The following is a 22,488-nucleotide window of genomic DNA, read 5'->3' as shown; positions in this document are numbered from 1 at the left end:
TCCCTCACCTTCCAGTCTCTATTCTCCGGTGTATTTGTCGGTTGGTTATTTCCCGTTTCTTGGATCTTTGTGTCGTTTCCGTATTTGGAAGAAATCTGTCGGTGATTTTACGTTGAAGATAATAAATGGAAAGACATTCATATTAAAAATCATCTTGACATTAATTAACCTAATTAGGAGGTTGGAGCCGGCTGTTGAGATAAAACTGTCTCCTTTTTCCCCGTCCTGAGATAAATTCCTTCAAGTGCTAATAAACCCGAAAACAAAAATTGTCACCGAATACAGCTTCCCAATCCATGGATGTGGCGGCTGCCTTCGTTTTACCTTTTTTGGCTTCTTTCCTTTATACACGATATTACCAAAAGTATTGGGACGCCTCTCTATATACTCTATATTACCAAAAGTATTGGGACGCCTCTCTATATACTCTATATTACCAAAAGTATTGGGACGCCTCTCTATATACTCTATATTACCAAAAGTATTGGGACGCCTCTCTATATACACTATATTACCAAAAGTATTGGGACGCCTCTCTATATACTCTATATTACCAAAAGTATTGGGACGCCGGCCTTTACACACACATGAACTTTAATGGTATTCCAGTCTTAGTCCGTAGGGTTCAATATTGAGTTGGCTCCGCCCTTTGCTGCTATAACAGCTTCAACTCTTCTGGGAAGGCCGTCCACAAGGTTTAGGAGTGTCTATGGGAATGTTTGACCATTCCAGAAGTTTGAGGTCAGGCACTGATGTTGGATGAGAAGGCCTGGCTCACAGTCTCCGCTCTAATTCATCACAAAGGTGTTCTATCGGGGTGAGGTCAGGACTCTGTGCAGGCCAGTCACGTTCCTCCACCCCAAACTCTGTTAAAACGTTAACAGTTCCTTTCTGTTTGGATGTTTGGCATGACGATACTCCAATAAATTCAAATAACTTCATTCCATGACGGAGTGCGACCGATTTTCTTTTTCTATAAATACTTTCCCGGTGGGGATCCGAGGAGAGCCCCCAGCTGGATTGTAGAGCTCAGCGGATTGAGCCTGAGTGGTGTCGCTCTTTGTACAGTAACAGTTCTGAGTTGCGATGTGAATGAGCGCCTTTGAAAACAATGTGCGCGGATTTACCAAAACTGGAAAGTGCAAAACCTGGTGCAGCGCTGCGTGATAGCCAATCCGCTTCCAGGATTTATTCCCCTTTCACACGGAATGCGGCTTTGAAATTGTGCTACAATGTCCAAGCCGCAGGGCAGTGCGATTTAATGCACAGATTTAATGCACAGATTTAATGCACAGATTTAATGCACAGATTTAATGCACAGATTTAATGCACAGATTTAATGCACAGATGTCAACACAAGGCGCACATGAAATCACCAACATTCGTGCAGGAACTAATTTTTTTTAAACCGCGCTACCTGAAATTGAACCGATTAGGATGGTTCTATAAAAGGACATTAGATGGGACTTCAGGTGCGATTTATAAGTCATATGTCGCTCCCAAACTCCCACTGGTGTGAACGGGGCTCATGTCCAAAGCTTAACCTCTTCAGCTCAGAAGATTTACCCTCTTTATAACCAGGCCATTTTTTTGTGATGCATCACTGTGTTACTTTAACTGACTGAATTGCGCGGTCGTGCGACTCTGTGCCCAAATACAATTGATGTCTTTTTTTTGCCCTGAAATAAAGATTTCTTTTAGTGGTATTTGATCACCTCTGCGACTTTGGTCAGTTTTTGTTGCAAAAAAAAAAAATTCTGAAAAAATCCCCCATTTTTTTTTTTTTTTTTTTAAGTTTGTGCTTTAAAAGCTTAAATTAAAAAAAAATTGTTAATCAAATTTCTTCATCAATTTATTCCAATCTGTATTCTGCTACAAATCCCAGTAAGCGTATATTGATTGGTTTGCACAGAAAGTTTAGTTCAAACTAGGGGATCTTTTTTTTTTTTTTTAAACTAGTAATGGCGATCAGCAATTTATAGCGGGACTGCGACATTGCGGCAGACAAATTGGACATGAACTGACACTTTTTACGGGAAGCAGTGACACTAATGCAGTGATCAGTGCTAAAAATATGCACTGTCACTGTACCAATGACACAGGCAGGGAAGGGGTTAAATAGGGCGATCAAAGGATTAAATGTGTGCCTAGGGAGTGCTTACTGTGTGGGGGAGGGGCTTGTACTGTAAGACAGAGATCTGTGTTCCTGCTTAGCGGAAACACACAGGCTCCATTCCCATATGCGGCTTTTTGCCCCCCCCTCCCAATCAGAAAGTGGGGGCTACCTGCCTGAGTGGGGGACAGTTTCCGGCTCGTACTAAAAATGAATACGGGGAAAATTGATTTGAAGAGACGTTGTGTATAAAAACTTCGAGTTATCGGGATGTTTGCCGGACTCGGTGAGCGTTCTCCGACTTCTCCCAATAAATCCTCAATCCGCATACAGAGCCATCGCTTTATCTTCCTGGTTTGTTTTTCCAGTGCAGTGAATTGTGATTTCTATGGGAAGTATTACATTCACACCTCATTCCCCCTCAGTGAACATCGATGGTGCAGATGTCTCAATCACCTCCATGAGTCTGTTCTTTCCTCTGTCCTGCGCTCCATCTGTCCACATCCCCCCCCCTCCCCCCTCCCCGCTAATCCCCCGTCTGCTGCATCCCTCTTCCTTCTCTGCGCAGGATCCCTGCAGCCGAGTGTGGCCTCTACTGCCCCCATCTGGAGGCCAGCGCTCAGGACGTGTCTACACCATGCAGGTCACCTCTGCTGAGCGCTCACCGCGCGTCAACTCCTCGGAGCGCTGCGCCAAACCGTTCCCAAACCTTCCTATAAAGCAGAACTACACCGCGTCTGAGCGCCACCAACTGAAAAACCCAACTTCATTCATTGTCCTCCATTCACTCCCCAATGTATCCATCCATCCATTCACTCCCCAATGTATCCATCCATCCATCCATGTCTCCATCCATTCACTCCCCAATGTATCCATCCATCCATCCATCCATGTCTCCATCCATTCACTCCCCAATGTATCCATCCATCCATGTCTCCATCCATTCACTCCCCAATGTATCCATCCATCCATGTCTCCATCCATTCACTCCCCAATGTATCCATCCATCCATGTCTCCATCCATTCACTCCCCAATGTATCCATCCATCCATGTCTCCATCCATTCACTCCCCAATGTATCCATCCATCCATGTCTCCATCCATTCACTCCCCAATGTATCCATCCATCCATGTCTCCATCCATTCACTCCCCAATGTATCCATCCATCCATCCATCCATGACTCCACCCATTCACTCCCCAAAGTATCCATCCATCCATGTCTCCATCCATTCACTCCCCAATGTATCCATCCATCCATGTCTCCATCCATTCACTCCCCAATGTATCCATCCATCCATGTCTCCATCCATTCACTCCCCAATGTATCCATCCATCCATGTCTCCATCCATTCACTCCCCAATGTATCCATCCATCCATGTCTCCATCCATTCACTCCCCAATGTATCCATCCATCCATGTCTCCATCCATTCACTCCCCAATGTATCCATCCATCCATGTCTCCATCCATTCACTCCCCAATGTATCCATCCATCCATGTCTCCATCCATTCACTCCCCAATGTATCCATCCATCCATGTCTCCATCCATTCACTCCCCAATGTATCCATCCATCCATGTCTCCATCCATTCACTCCCCAATGTATCCATCCATCCATGTCTCCATTCATCCATTCATCCATGCTCTGTTTTGTTAAGAAATCACTTTGAAATCCCCCCCCCCCTAACATTTCTAGCCGCAGCCATACACTGAACATTAACCACTTTACCACCGGAGGATTTTGCTGTCTTACGTCTGGGCCACTTTTTGCGATTCGGCACTGTGCGACTTTAACTGACAATTGCGTGGTCGTGCGACACCGTACCCAAACAAAATTGATGTCATTTTTTCCCCACAAACAGAGCTTTCTTTTGGTGGTATTTGATCACCTGTGCGATTTTTACTTTTTGCGCTATAAACAAAAAGAGCGTAAATTTTGAAAAAATATTTTTCACATTTTTTTATATGAAATTCCCCCCCAAAAAAATGTAAAAATCAAATATTTTTTAAATTTTTGGCCAATTTGTTTTCTGCTACCTATGTTTGGTAAAAAAATCACAATAAGCGTGTTTTGATTGGTTTGCGCAAAAGTTATTGCGTTTACTAACTAAGGGAAAGATTTCTGTCATTTTTGGTGTTTTTTTTTTTTTTTTTTAACGAGTAATGGCGGCGATCTGCGATTTTTTTTTTTTTTTTTTTTTTTTTTTTTACACAAGTGGGCAGATCTCCAAACTCGATTCCCCGATGATCGGGGAATAGCAGCAGCGATCGCCACTGCTCCTCCCCTGGCCCGACTCCCGTTGTGAATGAATACAGCGGAAGCGAGCCTCTGGTGGCGCGCGAGCGCCGCCCACAAGGGGTGGAGTCCAGCGACGTAGTACTACGTCGCTGGACGATAATGAGCCACAGTAGAGGCACAGTGACCGGGGGTAAAGTGGTTACAAATGAATTAAATAGCATTTTTCTGGTTTGTGGTGCTCAGATACAGTGCAGTTCTGCTTTGAGGGCTGCAGCTAGAAATGTTGAGGTTTAAATATCTCAGCAAAATAAAAGATGGATGGATGGATGGAGACATGGATGAACATGGATTTGCATGGGGCTGCTTTGAATATTAAAAATGAAGTATTTTTGGTTTGTGCTGCTCAGATAGAAAGCAACCCCCTCCCATCCATCCATCCATCCATCCATGTCTCCATCCATCCATCCATGTCTCCATCCATCCATGTCTCCATCCATCCATCCATGTCTCCATCCATCCATCCATGTCTCCATCCATCCATCCATGTCTCCATCCATCCATCCATGTCTCCATCCATCCATCCATGTCTCCATCCATCCATCCATGTCTCCATCCATCCATGTCTCCATCCATCCATGTCTCCATCCATCCATGTCTCCATCCATCCATGTCTCCATCCATCCATCCATCCATGTCTCCATCCATCCATCCATGTCTCCATGTTTTATTTTGCTGAGATCACTTAGGAAAAACCCCCCTTAACATTTTTAGCCATGGTCATCTTGAGTAATTTCAGATGCTTCATGTGGCATTTCCTTCCTGGAATCCGTCTTCCCTTAGCTCAGGCACACAGGCAGGAGGGTGTACTTAGCTGAGAGAACCCCTCCTGAAGACTCCTGGGATGAATGACATTGGTTGTCGGATATAGAAATCTGGATACACACTATACAATTCTTTTAGATTTTTTCCTTGATGCGTTGACTCCTGAAGTCTCCCTTCCATCCGGTCACTGAATGCTGTACTTTTCTATGGATTATTTGGTACTTTTATCGAGGATTGTTTTTAATAATGGCTCCCCATGCTTTTATGTTTCTTGGCTCTCAATGAATTGATTTGATATAATTTTGTCCTGTAGGGGCCTCTAAAGTCCAATCACTCTTTTATAGATGTATCTGTTGTCCTTTCTCCTCAGAGTCTTGGGAGGAAAACCCCCACCTTCCTCATATAATACCATTGTATCCTCATAGTAATTTACCAGCCAGTCACACCTTCAGCCATGTGAGTTGAATGATTAACACCTTTGCAGACTCCCTAACAGAGGATGGGATGATGGAACCGGGGAGTTCACACCTCCCATCCCGTTCTTGGCCCTCAGCATTCTGAGACTGGAGGGATAAATTTACCACCCACAGCCTTGTGGGACACTTTACACCTCCCAGAATTCTGCAGGACCCATCCCAGCGCACCGCCGCGCCTTCTGCATGGGGAGCCAGCTGTGCATTTCCTGGTTCTCACAGCCAGCTCCCAAATCCAAGATGGCGAAGCCTGGCGTAGAATCTGTTGTGGGGAAGATGGTGCTAGGCTTCATGGACTGAAAATTAACATAATAGCCCATATCTAAACTACACACTTTAATTTTTTTGTTCATGAAGGCCCCCCCGCAGTCTCCGCTCTAATTCATCCCATAGGTGTTCTATGGGTTGAGGTCAGGACTCTGTGCAGGCCAGTCAGGTTCCTCCACCCCAAACTCCCTCATCCATGTCTTTATGGACCTTGCTCTGTGCATTGGTGGGAGTCATGTTGTAACAGGAAGTAGGGAGGGGGAGGAGACTCGTGCAGATAGCGGAGGAGGGAGGGAGAAAAGAGGGGGAGGAGGCTCAAGCAGATAGCAGAGGAAAGGGGAGGAGGAGGAGACCCATGCAGATAGCAGAGGAGGAGGGTGGGAGGAAGGAGGGGGAGGAGACTCGTGCAGATAGAAGAGGAGGAGGGAGGGGGGAGGAGACTCATGCAGATAGAAGAGGAGGAGGGAGGGGGGAGGAGACTCATGCAGATAGAAGAGGAGGAGGGAAGGAGGGGGGAGGAGACCCATGCAGATAGCGGAGGAGGGAGGAAGGAGGGGGAGGAGACTCATGTGTATGGCAGGGGAGGGAGGAAGGAGGGGGAGGAGACCCATGCAGATAGCGGAGGAGGGAGGAAGGAGGGGGAGGAGACTCATGTGTATGGCAGGGGAGGGAGGAAGGAGGGGGAGGAGACTCATGCAGATAGCGAAGGAGGGGGAGGAGACTCATGCAGATAGCAAAGGAGGAGGGAGGAGGAGACTCATGCTGATAGCAGAGGAAGGAAGCAGCAGACAGAAATGGCACTTAGTGCTCTGGACTGAGATAAGTACACACTATAGAGGGATGTGCTTTGCTCAGATTTCATGTCCGTGGATTACAAACATTCTAAGGACTTGATGGAGTGAAGAGCCGCACTCCAATATCTCCTCTTCGTGGCATTTTTATTCCACTATCAATGCAGCAATTGTATACATTGTATCTCCCCCTAAACATCACACTTATTTCACCGCTGTATACTTACAAGGTGAAGCGCATTGAAGTAAGGTGTTTAGGGGGAGATACAATGTATACAATTGCTGCATTGATAGTGGAATAAAAATGCCACGAAGAGGAGATATTGGAGTGCGGCGCTCAGCTTTCCATATCCTGTAATGGTGAAGCAGAGACGGCTCTAGGTTCCGGTGTAACGTTAAAAAACCATACCCTGTGAAGAAACCATACCCCTCGTCACTTCCGGTCTGAAACAGCAGAGCAGCGCAGCAGTGCGCATGCTCAGAGCCCCGGAGACGTGATTGAAAAAGAGAGAAGTAAACAAGTGCGCATGCTCGGAGGGTATGATATGTTAACGGCACTAATACTTGCGGCGGTAACATTAAAACAGTTCTGCTGCAACATCAATCATCTTCTCTCCTCTCCCTGTCACTTCCCTGATCTCCCCTAATAAATATAAAAGCGGCGGCGGGTGTACCTGTGCTCCGTGATCTGCTTTTATATTTATTAACGGAGATCAGGGAAGTGACAGGGGAAGGAGCGGACATGAGGCATGATGCAGAGGAGCTGTTATAATGTAAGCGCCGCAAGTTAAAGTACCGTGAGAAATCCATACCCTCCGGAAGTGACGAGGGTATGGTTTTCTCACAGGTATGGTTTTTTCACGTAACACCGGGACCCGGACTGTCTGTGGATTGCGGAGGATTGGGCCCGGAGCGGTGCCGGGGATTTGGTTACGTTCCTCCTGACACAGGAAATGGGTAAAATGTGCCTTTGTTGTCACCCTCTTTATATCCGCAGACTGCCTGTTCCGGCTCTGCCCCATGAACAGATATTCCGCTCAGAAACAGTTCTGGAAAGCAGCAAAACCCGGAGCCAGCAACACCACCGACACCGTCCTCCTCAACAAACTACATGTGAGTCCTCCGATCAATATACAACTTATCTCTAGATTGTCAGCTCTCAGGATCAGAGCCCTCTGATTCCTCCTCTATTCAATTGTATTGTAACTCTGTCTGCCCTCGTATTGTAAAGTGCTGCGCAAACTGTTAGCGCCATATAAATCCTGTATAATATAATTTCTGAATAATATATCCTGTATTATAATATAATCCTGAATAATAATAATAATAATATATACATCCTGTATGATATATAAACCTTGTATTATAATATATAAATCCTGTTAATATATAAAGTATAGTAATCTATAAATCCTGTATAATATAGCTATCCTGTATTATTATAATACAAATAAATCCTGCATAATGTATAACTCCTGTATTATAAAAAAAATATAAATCCTCTATTTTAATATATAAATCCTTAACAATAATAGTAATAATAAAAAATCCTGAATAATAATCTTTAAAAATAATGAATAAATCCTGCATAATACAAATCTATAAATCTGTATAATATATAAATCCTCTATAATAATAATAATAATAATAATAATAATAATAATAATCTATAAATCCTGTATAATATAAAAATCCTTTATGATATATATATAAACCCTGTATTAGGATTTATAAATTATGTATAGGAATATATAAATCCTAGATATAATATATCTATCCTGTATTATAATACAAATCCTTCATAATTTGTAACTCCTGTATTATAAAAAAATATAAATCATGTAGTATAATATATAAGTCCTGAACAATAATAATCGATCCCTAATATAATTAACTCCTGAATAATAATCCCATATACGGTAATAATAATTCCTATATTATAATATATAATCCTGTATAATATATATGTAATGTATTATAATATAATATATAAATCCTGAACAAGAATAATAGTTCCCTAATATAATGAAATCCTTAATAAGGAATAAATCCTGAATAATAATCCCATATAAATAATAATTCCTATATTATAATCTATAATCCTGTACATTATTTTCTGTGTAAGTGACTTCAATGTAGAAATCCGTCTTATTATTTATTGCAGCATGCAGCAGATTTGGAGAAAAAGCAAAATGAGACGGAGAACCGCAAGCTCTTGGGAACAGTCATCCAGTACGGGAATGTCATTCAGGTGCAGTACTCGGGGGTTGGGGTGACTGTGGGTGTTCGGTCATATTGCTGCTCATCAGTCATCATTGGTGTGCCAATGTTTGGCCATCCAATAAGTAAATAGGTGGCGCAGTGGCACAGAATTTGCAGGGATCTCTTTGGGGCCAAATCTTCTTTGTCCTGAAAATCATGGAAACTAAAATGGTCCTTTTACAAAAGTGTATAAAATACAGAATTTCTAATATATTAAACCCAATACTTGTGTATGTTTTGGAATAGGAAAGTTTTTATTGCGGTGTCCCCACTAGGGGGATTCACACTCTTTTTTGGTTCTGGTGACCACTGGCAAAAAGTGATGGTAATTCCCAACATTACAGCTGCCCCGGAGAGGCCTGTACAGGAGAATCTTCCAATGGGGACATCGGTCATGTGACCGCTAGGAGCGGATTGCCCCTCAGTGACGGCTTTGCCCATTCACTTCCTATTTTGGGGTAACATTCACTTTTATCTTCTATCGGGGATCCAATGATCGCTGAGAATCCGATAATTAGACCTGGAAGGCGGCTCTGGAATTCTTTCTTTCACAAAAGGGACATTTTTAGCTTATTGAACATTTTTCTCTCTTCAGCTGCTACACTTGAAGAGTAACAAATACCTGACGGTGAACAAGCGCCTCCCGGCTCTGTTGGAGAAGAACGCCATGCGGGTAACACTGGACGAGGCCGGCAATGAAGGCTCCTGGTTCTACATCCAACCATTTTACAAGCTGCGCTCCATCGGCGACAGTGTGAGTGATCGGGGGAGGGGGAGCATGGAAGACGGTGTGGGGGGAGGGTGGATTTCCATTCTTTTTTTCAAAAATGATTCCCGATCTTTATTGCCATTGAAGTTGTGTCTGCAGATCGCCATAATAATGGCTTTGTCATTTATTGGTTTACTGACTTCATATGAAAGGTTAAAATTCTTAAAGTTCATATATATAACGTAATGAATGGCTAAAAATTAGGACGCCCCCACCTCCCTAATGGAGCTCAGATGTCTCCAGTGAGGGGTCCCGGTAATCCTCCATCATACAAAGATATTGTAGACAATTGTGCTCTTCCAACCTTGTGGTAACAGTTTAGTGAAGACCCATATACAAAGCATGACTGTGTCCCCCCCCCCCCATGTACAAAGCATGACTGTGTCCCCCCCCCCCCATGTACAAAGCATGACTGTGTCCCCCCCCCCCCCACGTACAAAGCATGACTGTGTCCCCCCCCCCCCCACGTACAAAGCATGACTGTGTCCCCCCCCCCACGTACAAAGCATGACTGTGTCCCCCCCCCCACGTACAAAGCATGACTGTGCCCCCCCCCACGTACAAAGCATGACTGTGCCCCCCCCCACGTACAAAGCATGACTGTGCCCCCCCCACGTACAAAGCATGACTGTGCCCCCCCCACGTACAAAGCATGACTGTGCCCCCCCCCCTACGTAAAAGCATGACTGTGCCCCCCCCCCTACGTAAAAGCATGACTGTGCCCCCCCCCCTACGTAAAAGCATGACTGTGCCCCCCCCCTACGTAAAAGCATGACTGTGCCCCCCCCCCTACGTAAAAGCATGACTGTGCCCCCCCCCTACGTAAAAGCATGACTGTGCCCCCCCCCCCTACGTAAAAGCATGACTGTGCCCCCCCCTACGTAAAAGCATGACTGTGCCCCCCCCCTACGTACAAAGCATGACTGTGCCCCCCCCCTACGTACAAAGCATGACTGTGCCCTGGAGTGTCCTGCACAAAGTCCTGACCTCTCATTCCAACTGATCACCTTCAGGATAAAATGGAATGTTGATTGCAAGCCTGGTCTTTTTTTTTTTTTTTTTTGGTGCCCAATGTGAGGCCCAACATGTGAGCCAGGTCTTCTCATCCATCAGTACCTGACCTCACAAATGGGACAAATTCCCACAGACACCCTCCAAAATCTTTTGGAAAGTCTTCCCAGAACATTGTTGGGTGTTCTAGTCACAAAGGGGACAACTCAATATTAATGGCCATGGGTAGAGGAAGGTAAACTCTATAAAGACATGGTGTGACCAGTTTGGTGTGAAGGAACCCGATTGTCCTGCACAGAGCCCTGACCTCGCCCCCTGCCGATCGCCTGACCTCGCCCCCTGCTGATCGCCTGACCTCGCCCCCTGCTGATCGCCTGACCTCGCCCCCTGCTGATCGCCTGACCTCGCCCCCTGCTGATCGCCTGACCTCGCCCCCTGCTGATCGCCTGACCTCGCCCCCTGCTGATCGCCTTTGAAAATCGCTGCTTGTCAGCCAGGTCTTTTGTTTGGTGCCCAATGTGAGGCTGGATGGAGCCAGGTCTTCTCATCCATGTCTAACCTCACAAATTCCCACAGACACCACCTAACATTTTGTGAAAAGTCTTCCCAGAAGAGCGGAGGATGGAATGGCTACAAAAGGGGGTAAATCCATGTAACGGCAGTTTTGGAATGGGACGTCCAACAGGTTTATAGGGGGTGGTGGTCAGGAGTGCAAAATTTCTTAACTTTTCCTAACTTTTTTTTTTTAACCCTGAGGAACGCCTAAAGTTTTCAGGTCTTGGGGAACCGTTACTACAATCAGTTAATTGTCTCCTGAAACCTTTTATGAGCAGATTTGTAGTTCCTCCCCCAGAGGAAAGGGCCTAATTTTTGACATTTTATAGCTTTATGGTTGGCACCATAGCTCCCGAGTCCCTTCCTTAGAAACAAATGGGAGGAGCATACAATACTACGCCATCTTCGGGGCCTGTATACGATCCTGCAAGGGAGACGGCAATCAAACTCCTAACCAGAAGGTATTCTACCCCGGCTCATATCTATGCCATCTTCCCTAACTCCTCACCTTTTGTTTTTGGGGTTGCCCAGCCTAAGGTACATTGCACCCTATGTTTTGGTCCTGTCAAGTGCTGCAGCCTGTGTGGCATTGGGTTTCTGAGATGGCTACCAAGATTGTGGGTGACCCCCTCCCATTGACGTCGTCTGTGTTTGCTTTTCAACTCTTCCTGAGGGCCTCACATCAAACGCCTTTTACACACCGTCTGTCACAACGATTTGGGCAATAGCCCTACAAATGGAAATCCACGATCGTTCCATGTTCTCATTAATAGAGCGGGTTCTGTACTGCTTATGGAACTCATACACCATGCTTTTTATACGATGCCCCTCTTGGATGCCAAGTGGAACGCCTGGAAGTCATCCCATTCTTCTTTTCTGTTATAACAGCTTTTCAAGGAGATAACCACATAACACCGGGACACCTCTTCACCAGTCCAGGGATTGGAAATCCCCACGGCTTTCTCTCCTCCAGCGCTGACAGGACAGGCTAGATGGATTCTGATTGGTCAGCGCCATCCATGTGTCTGTGTTGACCAGTTACAATGCCTCCTATATGTAAACGCTGAGAGGTATGCATGGGGGATGAAAGCCTCTGGGATTTCAAATCTCCAGACCAGTGAAGACGCGTCCCAGGGTCTTACAGCGGGGGATGGGGGTCCAGTGCGAGGTCACCTTATAGATTTTCTGTAGGTGAACTTACACTTTAAAGACAGCTGGAAAGATCATTGGTGGTGCTGGCTTTACCAAGTGTTGTAGGTCCCAGAACTATGAGGCACCATCAGATGGGGGGTCTCGGCCACCCCCCCCGCCACCTCCTGGAGGGAACCCCCCCCCCCCCCAAGCCACCTCCTGGAGGGAACCCCCCCCCAAGCCACCTCCTTGAGGGAACCCACCCCCCCTCAGCCACCTCCTTGAGGGAACCCACCCCCCCTCAGCCACCTCCTTGAGGGAACCCACCCCCCCTCAGCCACCTCCTTGAGGGAACCCACCCCCCCCTCAGCCACCTCCTTGAGGGAACCCACCCCCCCCTCAGCCACCTCCTTGAGGGAACCCACCCCCCCCTCAGCCACCTCCTTGAGGGAACCCACCCCCCCCCCTCAGCCACCTCCTTGAGGGAACCCACCCCCCCCCCTCAGCCACCTCCTGGAGGGAACCCACCCCCCCCTAGCCACCTCCTGGAGGGAACCCACCCCCCCCCCCCTAGCCACCTCCTGGAGGGAACCCACCCCCCCCCCTAGCCACCTCCTGGAGGGAACCCACCCCCCTCCCCTCCCTAGCCACCTCCTGGAGGGAACCCACCCCCCTCCCCCCCCTAGCCACCTCCTGGAGGGAACCCACCCCCCAGCCACCTCCTGGAGGCAAGTCCCCCTCCAATGCAACAGTGGCCTTAGATGTATGTTGTGGATCATTATCATGTTTGAAAATTGCACGACGACCAAGGGCACAAGGTGATGGGAGCGTCTTCTCTTTCTATGTAGAGAAGGACCTCCTGTGAATTCATGACACCATCAATGAAATTGGTGAGACCAGCAGGTGTAGGATATGGTTGAGGCCTCAGTCAGTTTCAGTCTTTTTCTCAATTTCTAAATTTAGCGCCTTGTGAAGGAAATTGATTGTTGACACTTCACTCCCGTTCAGCTTTCTGAACACCTCGTAATTCCTCCGGCTACGTTGTGAATTTAAATACTAAACACGAGTGTTGGGTTGTATAATTGGCAACAACGTGTGACTTTCTGCATGGCGACACCTTATTACATCGCACTAAAAAAAGACCCAACTGAAATGCATTCATTGGCACTGAATTACCACAGCTGTGATTTGCACACCATTACCATGCGATCTATATGGTGGGTACCAGGATTACTAAACCATTTCCTATTCTCTGCCTGGTCATTGACAATGAGGGGTTTGTACTGCCTGATGCTCTACAACAATGGTTCTCAATTCCAGTCCTCAGGACCCACCAAGCTAACTGAAATACATCCCAGGTGATATAATTTCCTGCTCAGTGATTGCAGTATTCTAGTCTGCATCTCCCCAAGGTAATACTTATAATCTGGCCTGTTAGTGGGTCCGAAGTATTACCTTGGGGAGATGCAGACTAGAATACTGCAATCACTGAGCAGCAAATGAGATCACCTGGGATGGATTTCAGTTATCTTAGTGGGTCCTGAGGACTGGAGTTGAAAACCAGTGCCCTAGAAGATGATGGAGAACCTTGGGCACCCCGGATGTTTTGGAACTTCATTTCCCATGATGCTCCTGTACTCTGCAGTGTAGTTTGAGTATCATGGAAAAAGTCGTTCCAAAACATCCGGGGTGCTGAGGTTCTCCATCACTGCCCTAGAAGATGATGGAGGCCACAAGGCTGACCAGTGATTGCAGGGTCACATTTGTGGCTGTGCAGTTTGGCATGTATGTGCGATTCACAACAACAGCCGGACAGTTACAAAACCTTTGCCAGTTAAGAAGGTATAAATATATGTATATAGATTGCTCAGCGTTCAGTATTAGGATCCTGGAAAGCCGATGGTGGTTGTACCGTCTCTTTTATGGCCGATTCCACAACTCGTCTGAAGAAACACAAAGCATCGGGGGGTTTTGTTTTTGTGGTGTGTTTATTTTTGTTTTTTCTGTTGGGTTTTTTATTTTTGTGTTGGTTTTTTTTTATTCTGTTATTTTTGATTTGGGTTTTTTTTGTGTTTTTTATTTTTGAGTTGGTTCTTTTTTTGTTTAGTTTTTTTTTTTTTTTTTTACATATCAGGAGTGCTTTATTTAAGAACACAGTACAAAATAAATTGTCCCATAAACCAGGGCTTGACAAATTTGCTTGAAATCTAGGAGCCAGCTAAGTTGGGAGCCAGTTTTTTGTTTTGTTTTTTTTGCGCATGCCGAATGGCTGACTTTTGTTGGACCGGCTGCCATACACAGGGGCAAAATGGCGGCCAGTTTTTAATAAACCGGCTGATGTTGCCCGGCATTTAACCTGTCTGTGCTTTTACTTCTTCTGAGAGATGAGGAACTCTCCAAACACCATCACCACTTCAATGATTTGAAGTGGTGATGGTGGGAGGAGTCAGAAACACGGCACATGCTGGGATATTTACAATTATGTGCTCAGGGATAGTTGCATCCCTAGCACATGTGACTTACTGCTGGCGGGTATAGCTGGTGGAGTGTGAGGAGCGGCGTTGGAGGAAGCATGCGGATGCAGTGGAGAGCAGAGCCGATGCTTCCTGTATGGCTCCTCGGAGGCGGAGTACATTTGATATGACTCCGCCTGTGAGCGGACGGAGCCAGAACTATACAGGAAGCATCGGCTCTGTTATGAAAGCGGACGCACACAGGACATTGCGCGGTACTTGCGGTTCTCGGGGAGCCGCAGCCCTCATGCAGGAGACTTGGAATGTCTGGGACAGGACACCGGCCGCAGTGTAGCCGAGGCGCCAGGCCGCTAATTCTAGTTACCAATGTGACCTGGCGCCCGGGTTTATCGAGCCTTTCCATACACAATATACAGAGCCATAGTGAACTGACAATTCGGAGAAAGCGTTGGGTTTGCTGACATATTGGTTTCATTTTTTGGCTGCTTCCTCCCCCATTGTAGAATTGGGGTTTTGTTGTCTTGTAGATGGGAAAAGTTTCCAGCTGAGCATTGAATGAATTCCCTCGTTCCCGGCTTCTGTGTAAAGTCGCCACATTTTGAGATCTATAATGTAACGTTTTCCATGGATACATCAAAGGTTCGTCCCGTCAGCACTTGGGAGGTCGCGTTGTACGTTCAGTGGGAAGCCTCGGGGTCTCCTATCAGTCGGGTCAGACGGAATGTTTCTCTTCCAGTCTCTCTGGGCCCTGGGCTGTGATGTCATCCGGGCTGTGATGTCATCCGGGCTGTGATGTCATTACATATCGGGAGACGTTTACTCAGAAGTGGCGGTGGATGAATCGCTCTGGAGACCTCCGGCCTGCATGTATTATACCGGGGGGAGCGCAATCCTCTGCGTTTCACGAAACGCGGCATCAGACCCTGACCCTCCTCCCTCCAACGCTTTATAAAACTACTTTTTTTATTAAAGTTTTATTAAAGTTTTCGTATGCTATTACAGAAACAAAAACTGCTTAACACATCATTATTAGTAAGCAATGCGACTTTTATGTAGGATATTTTCAGAGCCATTGGAACAGGGGACAAAGGGGGCGCTCTACATTTAGAAGGAAAGATTTTGTCTCCAAATACAGAAAGGTTTCTTCACTGTAAGAGCTGTGAAAATTTGGAATAGACTCCCTCCAGACGTGGTTCTGGTCATCTCAGTAGATTGCTATAAGAAAGTCCTGAATTCTTTCCTGGGTGTACATAATATAAAATGGGTACTAATATTGATAGGTAAAGTTGATCCAGGGAATCTCTGATTGCCTCTCGGGGGATCAGGAAGGAATTTTTCCCCTGCTGTAGCAAATTGGATCATACTTTGCTGGGGTTTTCAACTGCAGGTATTGGATGGTGTATAGGATTGTGTATATGGGATTGTGTATATGGGATGGTGTATATGGGATTGGACGGTGTATAGGGTTGTGTATATGGGATTGGATGGTGTATATGGGATTGGACGGTGTATAGGGTTGTGTATATGGGATTGGATGGTGTATAGGGTTGTGTATATGGGATTGGATGGTGTATAGGGTTGTGTATATGGGATTGGATGGTGTATATGGGATTGGACGGTGTATAGGGTTGTGTATATGGGATTGGACGGTGTATATGGGATTGGACGGTGTATAGGGTTGTGTATATGGGATTGGACGGTGTATATGGGATTGGACGGTGTATAGGGTTGTGTATATGGGATTGGATGGTGTATATGGGATTGGATGGTGTATAGGGTTGTGTATATGGGATTGGACAGTGTATATGGGATTGGATGGTGTATAGGGTTGTGTATATGTGATTGGATGGTGTATAGGGTTGTGTATATGGGATTGGATGGTGTATAGGATTGTGTGTGTGTGTGTGTGTGTGTGCTGAGACAGCTTTGTTCTAAGGTAATTATTTAAAAATGAGCCAGTATGCAACGCACCCCACACGTTATGCCTTTGTCTTAGCGTTTTTTTTGTCCCACCCTCCCCCCCCTAGGGTTTACAACCTCTTTAAAGTGTTTGTAAAGTCAGAAGGTTTTTTATCTTAATGCATTCGATACAAAGCTTTGTGTTCAGCAGCCCCCCCCCCCCCAATACTTACCTGAGCCCCATCTAGATCCAGCGATAATGCAGGCTGCCCAAAACTCCTCCCCTGATTGACTGAGGCAGCAGCACGGTGCCATTGGCCCTGCTGCTGTCAGTCAGCCAATGAGGAGATAAAGGGGGTGGGGCCAGGCTGCAGCTCCATGTCTGAATGGACACAGAGCTGTGACTCGGCTCCCGTTGCCCCATTGCAAGCTGCTTGCTGTGGGGGACACTCAACAGGAGGGAGGGGCTAAGCGCTCCGAAGAGGGACCCGAGAAGAGGAGGATCCAGGCTGCTCTGTGCCCAGAGGGAAGTAGAACGTTTTAACTAAAAAAAATCGTATCACTTTAAGTTATTAACCCTTTAGCTGCCACCACCAGCTTGTATTGCAGAGCATGAACTTCCACAAAATTAGCAAATTTCATCTTTGATTTTAGAATAAATGTTTGTAACACACACAGCACAGACAGCTATGTTCAGAGGATTCTACTATACAGCAGGGATATGCAAACTGTGACTCTCCAGATATTGCAGAACTACAACTCCCATGAGGCAAAGCAAGACTGACAGCCACAAGCATGACACCCAGAGGCCGAGGTATGATGGGACTTGTAGTTTTGCAATAGCTGGAGGGCCATAGTTTGCATATCGCTGCTATACAGTATCGCTCTTCAGGAGACGGTTATTTTTTAGTTGGCATGAAAAGCATTAGAGACGAGGATAACATTTTCAAAATGGGGTTTAATAATGAAAAGGGCAAAATGGTGCAAATAAAATATTTACAGAAAAAGGGTTACAAAGAATTGGAGACAATGTAACAACCAGGAAATCCGAGAGGAAAAGGAAGAATTTCTTGCAATGTCCTGATTTGTGTTCCTTGATTTGATGAGAACGGTCGCACTGTCCTGGCGTTCCCCTTTTTTCTCTGGGATCAAAGGGGAGTTGACAAGAGGCCATCTGACCAATTAAACCAGGGCTTGACTCTGAACTTTATCTGGCCCCAAGATTCAATGTTTTTTTTTTTTTTTTTTTTTAACCAACAATGTTACATGTTCCCAAATGTGAACTTCTCCTTTAACCCTTTCACAGCCAAAGCAGTTTTTGCGGGTTTTTTTGCACATATATTTAAAAAAATAATTTTAGCCTGAAGATTATATAAACCTCCAAACATATCTTTTGTGAAAGCAGACACCCTAGGTCAGGGGTCAGGAACCTTTTTTGCTGAGAGCCATGAACACCACAAATTTTCAAAGTTAATTCGGTGAGAGCCATACACTACATTTCAGGGGTCGGGAACCTTTTATTCGTGGGCCGCAGCTATACAGTGAGTAGATGGAGCCGTGTGGAAGTGCCTGGAGTCTGGTTGGCAAGAGAGCAGAGCAGGTATGCAATGAGGTCGCAGTGGTGAAGCGCCTGCAGGCCTGCGAGTGATGGAGTTGAGTATAGTCCCTGAGAAAATGGCGGCCGGCCGCTGAGGCCTCAGAAGTGGATGTGAGAGGCAGGTCCCCGGGTGTCAGAGGGGAAGGAGATTGTGTCTGACGGGGCACAGGGAGCGGATGGCAGTGATTGGCAAGGCCCTCAGATGCACAGCACATGAGCCGGCGGCGGTACCGCGAGAGGGCCGTGGGGTCCGTATCGCGGCAATCCGGTCACCCAGAGACGAACTAAGGTAGCGGTGGGTAGCCCATAAAGTGTACCATCCATGGGTGCAGAAATCTCCTTGGCACTGGGCACAGCTAAGCGGATGGCACTGGATTGAGTGGTAGACGCGGCGGAGCTCTGGGACTACACGTCCAGCGCGGCTCACGTCCGGACACGCCCCCCTTTATTAAAGATTTGTCTGCAGGCCAGATGCAGCCATCAAAAGAGCCACGTCTGGCTTGCGAGCCTTATTTTCCCGACCCCTGCCCTAGAGAATAAAATAGCGGTGGTTCCAATTTTTTATGTCAGGATATTACTGCAGAGGTCTAGGAAGCAAAACATTTCTGTAAAAAAAATTGAAACCTGGATGGCTTGAGAATGCAATAAATGACCCAATTTTTTTGGAAAAGATGAAAGCAGAGGTTGCACCGAGTAAATAGATACCCAACATGTAAAACCTTAACCCTATCCGTATCCTATATTTTCTGTAGGCAACTCTATAAAAGCCCCCTATAGGTCCTCAGCTTAGGGTTACGGAGGAGGTCTGGTGTTAGAAATATCGCTCTCATCCAGGCGCGTGTGGTGAAATGTAACGTGTATTGCAATCAACGTTTTCAGGCAGAGGCGCCCCGTCGCAAGCGTTTTCTTTGGAAGTGTCCATATGTTGAGGTCAGGGGGATTTTATTTTCTTGGGTTTAACTTTATTTTTTTACAGGTAAAACCATTTTTTTTCCATTACATAGGGAGGAAAGTCCCCAATATAATTTTTTTTTTTTTTTTTTGGGGTGACAAGTTCTTTTTTGAGAAATCCAGAGTTGAAAAGACCCCCCAATGTCTCCCCTGGGCTCCAGTGAATGTAATGCAATACACACTGCATTACGTTTTTCCTGGCCTTGGTGGCCAGGCAAGCTGTCAACAGGGACCCGGAAGTGACGTCACTTCCAGGTCAACTAGAAGGGACAGAGAACAGATGTGTCTGCACTTGCTCCTCCCTCCCCCCGCCCCTACTACCTAATGGCACCCGCTATGCCAGTCCTGATCCCGTAGATAGCAAGCTGAGCCTGGGATACATAGTGGGAGGTGGGTCCTGGGTGTGGGGACATTTGGGCGGCAGCCTTAGCCATGTCTTAGTGACATCCCAGAAACCACTCCTTAGATGCCTAATGTCGGGCTCAACATACCTCAGGTGCCAGGTTGATATTGCAACCAGAAGTTTTTAGACCTGGGGTTTGTGGAGCCCTACAATAAGCATCTGAGGAGTTATCTCTGGGCTGTCACTATGGCATGACTATGTCCCAAATACAGTTTTCTGTAGGTACTTCTATCGGAGTACTGGGTACAGCCATCTAACAGGCAAATTGTTATTCAGCTTGAATTTAGCTTGGAAATAAATATAAACTTGACCGGTTTCGGATGCCCAGTTAGCTGAATTGGGCTGGTTCTGTTCCCAGGGTATCCGTGTTTGGGCTCTAAACATTATACATTAATTGAGGGGGTAAATAGGTCAATATTCTGGCTGTGCTATTATTATTTCATGAGTTATGAAATATGCTGAAGTTTCAGTTAGAACTTCTTCCTGTCTGCAGGGATGTGTATTGGCCGTCCCCTCCAACTGAGATATTTACGCCCTGCGTCTGCTAGTTCTCTGGATTGCTCAGAATGCGAGGGTGACCGTTCTATTAGTTTCCAGACTTAAATTGTAGAGTGGGTATTGGAGAGGTCTCTGTGTCCAATCAATGGACTGTTGAGGTCCTGGGATCCTTTAACAGATAGTGTATTGCAGGGATCCTCAAACTACGGCCCCTCCAGCTGTTGCAGAACTACACATCCCATGAGACCTTGTAATACTCTGACATTCAGACATGACTAGGCATGATGGGAATTGTAGTTCCTGAACAACTGGTGGGCCATAGTTTGAAGACCCCTGGTGTACAGTATTGTATAAAGTGAAGGAGGGGGGGGTCACTGCGACAATGCATTTCTATGACAAAACTGCAGGGGAGACTTGTGACACAAACAAAATGGCTGCCACAAACACAACTATTTGAGTGCTGGTACACACAACCATTACATTAACTTCTTCACCACCAGCGCCAGGAGCTGCTGATTGGGTACTTTGTATATCAGAATATTGTGCACTGTGACAAATAGAGTAACAGCCAATCGGGAGACTCCTAGAAATGTCTGGTTGTCTATTTCTTGCACTTAACACCGTGTGTCTGTTTGTTGTAGGTGGTCATTGGTGATAAAGTTGTCCTTAACCCCGTCAATGCCGGGCAGCCATTGCACGCCAGTAGCCACCAGCTAGCGGATAACCCTGGATGTAATGAGGTGAGTCCTTTGGGCATTGGCTGACCTCCTCCGGTCACATGAATTATTTTTTTGAATTTTTTTTTTTTTGCATAAACATTTTTATTACATTTTTAGGAGAAATACAGAGAATAAACTCCAGATACATTACACTGTCATGTAAATAGAAAATAAAGTGAAATATTCCATTTAGGGATGAGACCCTCCAATGATGATGATGGTAAAGATTCAGCCCCATTTCCATATAATTTAATACTTTTATTGATTAAAGTGATCAAAACACAACCATCACATTCAACCCTTCAGGCCTATTGTCAAAAAAATAAATAAAAGTAAAACATTCTCTCTCCTTATACGCTTTAGTTCTGAAAAAGGGGATTTTAAACCCATAAAGTGCGTTTTACCAATTTCACCGATACAATTTTGAACCCCTACCAATTCATAGGACTCCTTTTATTAAAGGTGTTCTTCATCCACCACAAACAGATGGCACTTTACAGGAAGGAATATCTGTATCCCCAGTCGGGGGCTCTGTTTACAGCAGCCTTTCTCCAGCTTTTCTCTCCAGAGGAATCCTTGAGATTTCAGATGTTGGGGAACCCCTGCCAATACCGATTCTTTGGGAATCCGTGTGGAAACCATTTCCTCCATAACATTTGTGGTCAAAATTCCCACACTTACAGACAGCTCCGAAGATCATTGGAGTCATGCCGTTGGCTCCTTTTTAAAATGGCGTTCGTTCTCGAACTTTGAAGACTCCATCAATTGGGAGGTCCATCAACCACAGCTCAAGGAACCCTGAGCAACCTCTAGAGCAGGGATCTCCGAACTTTCTGAACAAAGGCTTGGTTTACTTTACTTCAAGCTTTAGGGGCCCGGACTGTGGCCAGTGGGGACAGAAAGTCATGGCATCAGTGGGAGTAAACAATGCCCTATCTTTGGTATCAGTTGAGGAATAGTGCCCCATCATTGGTGTCAGTGGAAGGAGCAATGCCCCATCATTGGTGTCAGTGGAAGGAACAATGCCCCATCATTGGTGTCAGTGGGAGGAATAGTGCCCCATCATTGGTGTCAGTGGGAGGAATAGTGCCCCATCATTGGTGTCAGTGGGAGGAATAGTGTCCCATCATTGGTGTCAGTGGGAGGAATAGTGTCCCATTATTGGTGTCAGTGGGAGGAATAGTGTCCCATTATTGGTGTCAGTGGGAGGAATAGTGTCCCATTATTGGTGTCAGTGGGAGGAATAGTGTCCCATCATTGGTGTCAGTGGGAGGAATAGTGTCCCATCATTGGTGTCAGTAGGAGGAATAGTGTCCCATCAATGGTGTCAGTGGGAGGAATAGTGTCCCATCAATGGTGTCAGTGGGAGGAATAGTGTCCCATCAATGGTGTCAGTGGGAGGAATAGTGTCCCATCAATGGTGTCAGTAGGAGGAATAGTGTCCCATCAATGGTGTCAGTAGGAGGAATAGTGTCCCATCATTGGTGTCAGTGGGAGGAATAGTGTCCCATC

General features: G+C 46.0%; 1 protein-coding gene across 1 annotated transcript in view; it reads left to right on the top strand.

The window, feature by feature from the left end:
* Positions 1–7,696: 7,696 nt before the first annotated feature.
* The window catches only part of ITPR1 (inositol 1,4,5-trisphosphate receptor type 1), a 163,441-nt gene continuing 148,649 nt past the window's right edge, over positions 7,697–22,488 (top strand). The window contains exons 1-4 of the mRNA XM_082266152.1: positions 7,697–7,820; positions 8,872–8,958; positions 9,565–9,723; positions 20,899–20,997. Coding sequence (XP_082122278.1) covers positions 7,728–7,820; positions 8,872–8,958; positions 9,565–9,723; positions 20,899–20,997 — 438 coding nt within the window. The 5' untranslated portion in view covers positions 7,697–7,727. The remainder of the gene's footprint in view (positions 7,821–8,871; positions 8,959–9,564; positions 9,724–20,898; positions 20,998–22,488) is intronic.

The sequence above is a fragment of the Pelophylax lessonae genome, assembly GCF_965119305.1.
Source record: "Pelophylax lessonae genome assembly, chromosome: 8".
In the NCBI taxonomy this organism is placed as follows: Eukaryota; Metazoa; Chordata; class Amphibia; order Anura; family Ranidae; genus Pelophylax; species Pelophylax lessonae.
The sequence above is the reverse complement of the archived record's forward strand: the minus strand, read 5'-3'. Positions and strand labels throughout refer to the sequence as shown.